Source organism: Clarias gariepinus, chromosome 20 (genome assembly GCF_024256425.1).
Source record: "Clarias gariepinus isolate MV-2021 ecotype Netherlands chromosome 20, CGAR_prim_01v2, whole genome shotgun sequence".
NCBI classification, from domain to species: Eukaryota; Metazoa; Chordata; class Actinopteri; order Siluriformes; family Clariidae; genus Clarias; species Clarias gariepinus.
Window position 1 is genome coordinate 6,601,883 of NC_071119.1, and position 9,546 is coordinate 6,611,428.

Consider the following 9,546-nt stretch of genomic DNA (forward strand, 5'->3'; position numbering starts at 1 on the left):
AAAATAAACCTACCATTAAAATGAAACTGTTCTGAGACTTTTCATTACTTTGTCATTGGACAAACTTACAAAATCAGTGAGGGGTCAAATAATTATGTCCTCCACTGTATCTGTCAATGTTTCTTTCTGATATTTATGACAAAGCTGAAAACCACTGTTATAAAGGCCAATAATGTGGGGCAACAATATAAATGTTGCTCATAAATACTACCCTGCGTATTTTTTTTTCTTTTTACACACTTAAAGCAGCACATTAACATCACTAATATATTAAAGCATTTTAAATCCCAACTAAGAATTTAAATTCCCTGGCTTTTAGGATGGAGGTTCTCTACCTTAAAGTTTTATTACGTCTCCACTCAGAAGAAAAACTGGACTGAAAGCAGACAGGACTGCATAGAGAGAGGATTAGACTTGGTGATCATAAACAGCAAAGAGGAACAGGTACATATACATAATTATACATTGTTATAGTGTAGCATTAAAAATGTGTGTGAGCAGAATATAGTACAAATGAATACATTTAGGTTCTACATAATGCTCAATTTATCACTATGCTAATCAGCTTTCTAACACCTCAACAGGAGTTTGTGAATAATTTGAGCAAGATCAAGAATTATGGAGTTTATATTGGTTTGACTGACCAGGATAAAGAAGGAGTATGGAAATGGGTGGATGGAACGTCAATGACCAAGGCGTAAGAGATTATACAATTATACATTTAAACAATATCTCATGGGTGGGAGTGTTATTATAGTGAGCAGGCAGCTACTTTCTCTCTTTCCACTACCGCAGACCATACGAAGCTACTTGCTGCAACCTACAGTACAGTTAATTGTAATTAATGATTGTTAGAATGCTAGTTTGACAAAAGTGTGGCATTAATACCCACCCCAAAAACATGAATAAATGCTGAAATCAGTTTCTATCTCCCTCAGCATTCTTTGCCAGGCCTTTACTTCAGCCTTCGGTCCTTGTTTGTGGGTCGTTCTGCCTTTAGTCTTGTCTTCAGTAAGTGAAAAGCATGCTTCATTTGGTTGAAAGGAGAGTACTGAAAAAATATCCCATTACTTGGTCTTGGGTAGCTTTCGTTGTATGTTTTGGGTTATTATCCATATTTAATATGAATCAGCATCCTATCACTTTTACACCAAAATCTGAATCTGAGCAGAGTGTATACAGGCTTATACACTTTAGAGTTTATTATCCTACTTTTATCACCTGTCAAGTCATCAATAAACACCAGTGACCCAGCAGATGCCATACCACTGCCTCTAACATGTTTGACAGATTAAGTGGTATGCTTGGTATCATGAGCTGTTGATTTCTTTCTTCATACTTTTCTCTTTAGATTATTCTGTTCTGGTGGCATAGTTGCCTGGAAAAGTCTAATTTATCTGGTTTTAGGTGTTACCAGTGGACTTCATTTAATTGTGAAGCATCTGTATTTATTCATAAACCCTTTTCTTCCTTGTAGACAAGACAATGGCATGGCTTCATCCTCAATAGTGTTCTTGACTTGGTTAGATGATATGTTCTTTACCATAGACAGAGTTCTGCATTCATGCACTTTTGTTGTCTTCTGTGGTCTTCTAGGCTGAGCTTGCCAGTTAATTCCTTCTTTTTTAAAAATGTTCCAAACTGTTTTATTTCTCTAATGAAAAATGTGTGTGTGTGTGTGTGTGTGTGTAAAAATGAAAATGGCCGTCATTTCTGAAAGATTAATGCCACATTTTGGTCAAAGGAAAGTCTTGACTTTACTAATTTAAAATTGAACTGGGTGGCAAAAAAAACATTTTTTTCTTTGAAATTTATGGACTTGAGCGTAGTTAAATGTTTCCGTGGTATAGTACTATATATCATCACCAGAGGTACATAAGTGTACTTAAGGGTTTTTTTTTTTAGGTAGTCTTACTTTTTTTGAATATTTCCTGCATGTGATACTGTTTACCTTTTTACCACTCACTACCTTTTTGAAACAGAAACTCATTACTTTTTAGATGATGATCACACAAAATTGCATAGATTTTTTTTAAATTTAAAATTGTTTACACTGTCATCAACACCAGACAGTGACCTAAGCTCCACCCCACATGGGAAATACAGAAACAAAACAATTCCACCAATACTAGTTTACAGAAATCATACAGGTCATTATAAAATTAAATAGCATTAGGGGTGTACAGCACATTTGCTGGCTTTACCGCTGAGTGGGGCTATAACTATGGACTATAGTGTAGTCATGCATGGACCACTAAGCTTCTATGGATTCTACGTACAATTGGTCTTGTTACCGTTTTTTCTTATCATAAGATGCATTATATTGTTTTTAACCACTCTATACACAACCCGTGATTTTTTATGCTATTTTACAAAAGGGGATAATTTTCTTTGGTAATTCTTTTTTTTATACAATATAATAATTTTATATTTTATAAAAACTAACCAGCACTGGCAGTGAAAGTGCACACTGGTAGTAAAATAAAACATTAACAAATAGCAAAGAAAATTATGTTGTACAGACTAATTTAAAAACAATACAGCGTATGTTATGATAAGGAAAGTTTCTTGCATTCCAGGAATTTAAAAACATCCTTCAGAAAGGCCTCAGACCCCAGGGGGTTTTAAAAGTGATCCTCATCCCAGGAGCTGACTTAAGTTATCTTAATGTGAGGAAAGGATCCATTTTTGTTTTTCTCTCTAGCTTCACTGTTTTTGTGTGAGACAATGTTGTCTGACATTGTAAAGTACACACAGTAACACTAAAACAACAACAACTGAGAATGAACAAAGAGGCTCTGATTAAACTGCATAAATATTATTTATGTACAACAAAATTCCTGAAAAAAAAATGCTATGAAACATTTATACAAATGTAAGACAGTTTATTATTTGAGTTAATCTAGTTTTCTATTCTGAAAGTCTATTTTCCAGTAATTTATATATTTAAAGTTTAATGTCTTTATATGTAACATTTTAAAAGAATAACAATAAACAGATACAGAGATAGGCTATATAACAGTCCATTCTTTGTACACATAAAATTGTCAGCTAGTGAACTTGATCATCTATCTAAATAGAATTTAACCAATTTCCTTAAAAAAAAACAAAAAAAAACTCATTATTGTACAGTAAATGTCAATAGCTCTGGTTCGATTTTTCATGTTTGTTTTATAAAGTACTCAGATGTGTAAATTACAATCACTGTAGTATTTTTTTTTTTCGATACAACATATGACTATTCTGGTTGACTACCTATTGTAGGCAGTGTTACATGTAATTAAGTTAGAGTAATTTGATTAAGTTTTTTTATGTAACGAGTAATCTAGCGCGTTAAATCCACTATTTAAGTACTCGGTTATTAAGTTATATTTTCAAAAATGTAATCCGTTATTCAGGCAATTTATGTAATCCGTAAGCCAGACAGCAGTAATTCTCTGTGTGTGTGTGTGTGTGTGTGTGTGTGTGTGTGTGTGTGTGTGTCAGTGAGTGTGTGAGAAAGTTGTCCTACAGTACAAGCCCGCCCTTGCCCCTCTCTGTTATTCCTGCTGTTAGTAGTTAACAGATTATGGGCCAAACTTTGTTAAGTAATGATTCTAGAATAATTATGATGGTCTTGACTAAAACAACATGCATGAGGAATCACAAAGGAGTTTTTATTTTAAAATGGCAAAGTACTCTAACTAGTTACTTTTATCAGAAGGTAATGCTGTAATGTAACTGATTACATTTTAATGACAGTAATTTTGTAATGTAATTAGTTACTTTAAAAAGTAATGTCCCCCAACACTGTTTATAACAAGCCTAATCTTTCGATATGTCCTTTAACTTTATTATATTATTTTTGCAGCACGGCCATGTTTAATTGAGTGGATTACTTAACTTATACAGGATAGCAATGGTAGCAACTAGCTAGTTTAATTACCAAAATAATTCATGATGTCAACAATGCTGCTTGCCATTTTTGTAACTAATGTCAAATCATTCTGGTCTGGTGGCAATTTTTTTTTCTGGCAAAGTCTAATCTATCCTTTCTGTTTATAAGTGTTACCAGTGGATTGCATCTTATTGTGAAGCATCTGTATTTATCCATAAAGCCTTCTCTTGGCTGTAGACAAGACAATGGCACACCTTCATTACTAAATACATTTTTAGTAACTTAATAATATCTCAGTTTATATTTTTTATCTGCCTTTATGAAAAAAAAAACATTTCTCTTTGTTACATTATGTGGTATGGAGAACCACAACACAAGATGTTTAGATGATAAGAGCCCTGATGCAGGGCTTTAGAGCGGGTCAATGAAATAGGAATTGTGAGAGTGCTTGTGAACGGGAATTCCCGTTTGGAGATAGCGTGTGATTATTTAAAGAACTTAAAGGAAACAAAAGAAAACTGAAAACACAAAATAAACGGTGCTCCGCCGTCTACGTGAGAACGGACATGGCTTTGGAAACTAAAAATAAAAAAAGGATATTCTTTACATTTCGGGGCGTTCGCCCTTACCGAGGATTTTTAAGAGAGTCTGTTTTTTGTGCTTTGCACTATTAAATTGGGCGTACATGCTGGACTGCTGCGTGTCGCTCTTCCTTTCTCTTTCGCCAGCGTTTTATGAATACAGAGGCTGCCTTTATGCGCGCTTTGTCTAACTTACTTTCATTCTTTGTCTTTGGCCCTAATACCTAAATGGTATCAGGAACCTTATATAGACACGCCGCCAGGTGCGGGCGTATACAGGCTGATTGCGATGTTGCCTGGCAACCGCGTGTCTATAAATCGCAGCGCTTTTGCCTGTTTAAAACTCCACATGATAGCAGCCTGCGGATCTGATCTTATTTATTCATTAATTTATAATAAATTTATACTTTGATTCTGGAAAAAAAAAAGGTCATTTTAGATGTTTAGACAAGTACTTTTACTTAAATATTTACTTTATTTACTTTTGCCACCTTTGATCACCACTTCTGGAATGCCTGCCATCGAATCAGATTACTCACTTTTAATTAAATTAAATGTTGCATAATAATATACATTGCACATTATTGTGCATTATTCACTCCAATTTTACTCAGTTACTCAGTGTGTTCAGTGAAATATACTCTTCTGTGTTGTTTCAGGTACTGGGCATCTGGAAATAAACATTCAAAAAATGATGACTGTGTTGTAAACAAGTATAAATCTGGTGGGTGGTTTGACAGACCATGCACAGAAACTTATCACTGGATCTGTGAATGACTAGAGGACAAACACAAGATTATCATTACAATAACACACATACACATAAAGCAGCATTAACCATACTGCTTTGTTCATAATTGTTTTCGCAGGCAATATCTCAAACATTGAATCAGCTTATAAATTATTGGCATCAAAATAAAGACAAGTGAAAAAAAAAGATTAAAGAGATTAAAATCTAAAAATATATCATTCTCATTATCACTCTGGAAATGTAAGCTAATTCGAAAATTTTGTAGTTGATATAGGATAAAATTTTAAGTGATATACGATATAATTTAATTATTAAGAATAATTAATGTTAGTGTAAAACGAACACTAACTGTCCTTGTTTATGATTTTGCTCCAAGTTATGTTTTTCTCTCACTTTGTTTTTCTTACTTAAACCTCTGGTATTTTTTGTGGTAAGTAAGAGTGTCAGTGTGTGCCTTCTGGATTTACATGTTGGTATATACAGTAAGCTAGCTGTCTGTAGCTCAGTCTTTATGCAATAAACCATGTTCTTCTATTATACTCTTTGTTCAGTTTTCTATTTTCAAATTACTTTATTTCTGGTAATAATTGCAATATTTTAATAGTAATCTAGAGAGCTATTTAAAAATGCTAAGTAACCAAGATGGAACAGTGAGCATATGTTTTGAAAACCAATCCACATGATAACATCATCTCCTATTTTAGCTGATCTGGTGATTTGTGTATTCTGGTGATTCTGTATCCACATGGAATGATCCATATGATACACATGGTCATTCTCTTCAAAAACTTTTTAAAAAAAATGCTTAAAAAAGTTTTCTACATTGATCTTAAAAGCAAACATTTCAGCTCCTGGTTAAACTTAAATTTAATTCGTTCACTCAAAGGACAATTTCTACTTCAAACCAAAAGTTCGCCGTGTCACGTGACCTCATGACGTAGTATTATCGCGGACTGAATCCCGTTCTGCTGGCGGCCATCGTTTTTCAAAGAAAATAACAGGTAAGAAAGCAAACTCATGTCATTTCTATGTTAAATGTATCTCTTCCATAAACAAATGATTGATTTATGTCAGGAACAACTACTTTGTAGATTGAGTTTTGCGTCTGTGTTTGCTGGCTAAAAACACCTATACAGTATTACTTAGCATTAGCAAACTAACGCGGTTATTTTCGAAAACACCGGAGTTTCTACGCTAAGTCGGTTGTGCCAAATAAAATGAAATGAATTATATTTAACTACCGTTGGTTAACGCTGTAAAAATTAATAGGAAAGTGATCTAAACATAGAACGGCCAGTTTGGAGTGAGTGATCTTTGTATTGTACTTATAGTTATGATTAAAACCTTAGTACTTAGTAATGTACTGTAATATCGCTGAAACTATGTTCCCTCGTATAAAACGGGGCATTAGCACATGTTCCTGACATACTGGTAACACTTTATGACACGTTTTTAACGTTATCAGTATATAATCCCTAATACTGGCAGCAATTTTACACGTTGATTTAATGTTACTACAAGTAAAAGTACAAAAGTCCACAAGTTGACCAATTAAATTAACCATGTAAATTAAATAAAATGTGAAATAAAACACAAAAACAGTGTATGTATGTATGTATGTGTATATATATATATATATATATATATATATATATATATATATATATATATGTATGTGTGTGTATGTATATATATATATATATATGTATATATATATATATATAGATATATATATATATTCCAATTAGCTTGGTATTAGTAGCATGGATTAATGGGCGGAGCACTGTCCCACTTTGAGCTAGTGGTCACTTAGACCAACAAGCTGAGGCTAGCCATTACTATGAAGTTTAAAGGAAACATGAAATCTTTATTCACTTTTCTGTTTAAAGGTCTGTTAGCTTTTCTGAAAGGGCATCATTTTACTCATACTGCAGACATTGGTAAGTCCCAGAATCCACAAATAAAAACATTATGTGGATAAATTTTGAAATGGAAATGATACAATAGAATTGCCGTGAATTTATTAAATGTCAGTGTAATCTAATTATCCTAAAATAAACTCCCTCGAAATGACAGAGCACTGAAAATTAGTAGTTGAATTATCTGATAATATCAATAATTTCAGTTATCCTGCAAAACTAAATTATGTTCATTGGTTTATTGTATTATCAGTAGTGAGCACTTACAAAGCAATAGAATGCAGTTATTTTAAAGGTGTGTGTGGGGTGGTGATACTTTCTATACATACTGTAATTAAGATTTGCTAAGAACTTGAGCCAGTCCAATTTTTGTTTTTACTTTTTTTTTTAAGATCAGTAATGAGTTTCTGAGAATTACAACTGCTCCACTTCAAGCAAGATTGCTGGTTTCCTTGGACAAGCAACACTACAAACTAATTGAAATCATCAGAAACAAGGGAGGAATTGTCAGAGAGAAGACCAGAGATATAATCTTCATCTTCAAGTTCTTGATCTGGTATGTACTTGCTCAAAAAAGCAGAAATTAGCTTGGTGTCAAATGTAATATTGTGAATGGAAGCCACAGGAGCTGAGCAAGGCATTCAAATCAAGTTGGCTGTGACGCACTAAATTAAAACAAAACTAGCAGAATAAAACATTTTAGTTTAACTTGTTAACAGGTTACACAGGTTAGTGTATGCTGTCTGAATTGAAACAGGTTTCAATGTCTGCCACGTTCATTTTATTGCGTTTTAAAAGCCTAACATAATACTATGTTTGTTTTTACATGCCTAGAGCCTGGAGGTGAATGTATGAAGAGAGTAACTACTAGTATCTAATGTCTTATGGTGTATTTAGTGGGTGATGTGGACCAACTGTTTAAACACTGGTAAGCATTTGTTTATGAAGCATTTCAGCCTTAGGACTGTTATGAGGTCAGTGGCATTATCAGCTGCAGAACAACCTTTACACAGGGCCATTATTTTTTTTAAAACCAAAGTATGTATTTACATTAGTTACATACATGCTCCTTGAACTTGTAGAAAGACTTCACAGAAGAGCTGAAGCTGTTATATAGCTGCAAATGTCCAACATCATATCAAACCCTATGGATTAAGAAGTGGATGTTACTTAAGTTCATATGCATGTGAAGGCAGGCGAGCCAATACTTTTGGCAATATAATGTAATATATAATGTGTGTGTATATGTATGTCCGTTGTTTTGGCCTATTCATTGACATAATTAAATTTAACTTGATGCACCATAATCCTAGGTGTTTTTTTGCACTCATAGGGAGCATTAAGTGATTTTTACATTCATACATCAGACACTGTTTTGCCAAATAGAGCAACTTGTCTAACAAATGTGCTTCTTTTATTAGGTTGTTCAGAAAGATGAAGCTCAGGCTAAACTTAAGAGGTGCACGATGGCCCTGTTTGTCCTCAGGGAGGAAGAGGACTGTCTTCAGCCACCACAGGAAATCGGGATTGTGGCTTATTGAGTTTCCATCAGTCGCACATGAATGTTTCATGTTTGGCCTTATCTATGTGTTAAACTTGAGCTATCCTGGTGAGCTCAAACACACATTTGTGGACGGGCAGAAAATATTTAGGGAACATATTCTATATTGACATTAAAATATTAAATTTTGGTCACACTATTTGTCAAACAATTGTCAGATTTTCACATGGTTAGCAAATAGGATTATATAGTTTTTAAGCTTAAGTTATTAAAAATGCATTGTTTTAATGATTTTATTTTTGTTTTCTGTCTTTTATTGGAGAAATAATTTAATTGTACAACATGGTATGGTTTCAAGGATGGTAATAAATGTTTTTGGAGGAGAACCTGTTTGTTCATTGTCTTCATTTATAAATGTAACTTCTCTACAACTGCAATTTTTTAAAATTAATCCAAAGTATATATATATATATATTTATATTATGAATGCCTTAAATCTTTATTTGATGCAACTTAAAAAAGTAAATTTTCTCAAACATTCAAAAAGTGGTTTATATTAAGTTTATAATTTTAGGTTAGATTTAGCAGAATATTTAGATTAAGTAATATAGCCAACTAATTTATTTTGATTTAAAACAACTTAAAACATTTGGTTTGATTTACCTTCAGAAATAAGTTTACATGAATTTAAAATGTTTAAGTTACATGTAAATGGTTTATTTACATTACATCAATGCAAAAAAATTAGGTGTGACAGATTACTTCAATTTTTGTAAAGTTGAGCCAGTGTTATATTTTTTTCAGTGTATTGTCTTGCATCAAATAAATAAAAAAAATCACAATCACAATACTGCGAAAATGTCCCATTTTGCTGTCAAACTGTTTATAAGCCTCCTAGGTCTCTGTGAGAGTGGTGC

General features: G+C 33.0%; 1 protein-coding gene across 1 annotated transcript in view; it reads left to right on the forward strand.

Annotated features, from left to right (window-relative positions):
- Positions 1-5,235, forward strand: part of LOC128508791 (CD209 antigen-like protein E) — a 43,945-nt gene extending 38,710 nt beyond the window's left edge. The window contains exons 3-5 of the mRNA XM_053480271.1: positions 320-444; positions 585-697; positions 5,118-5,235. Coding sequence (XP_053336246.1) covers positions 320-444; positions 585-697; positions 5,118-5,235 — 356 coding nt within the window. The remainder of the gene's footprint in view (positions 1-319; positions 445-584; positions 698-5,117) is intronic.
- The last annotated feature ends 4,311 nt before the right edge of the window (positions 5,236-9,546 follow it).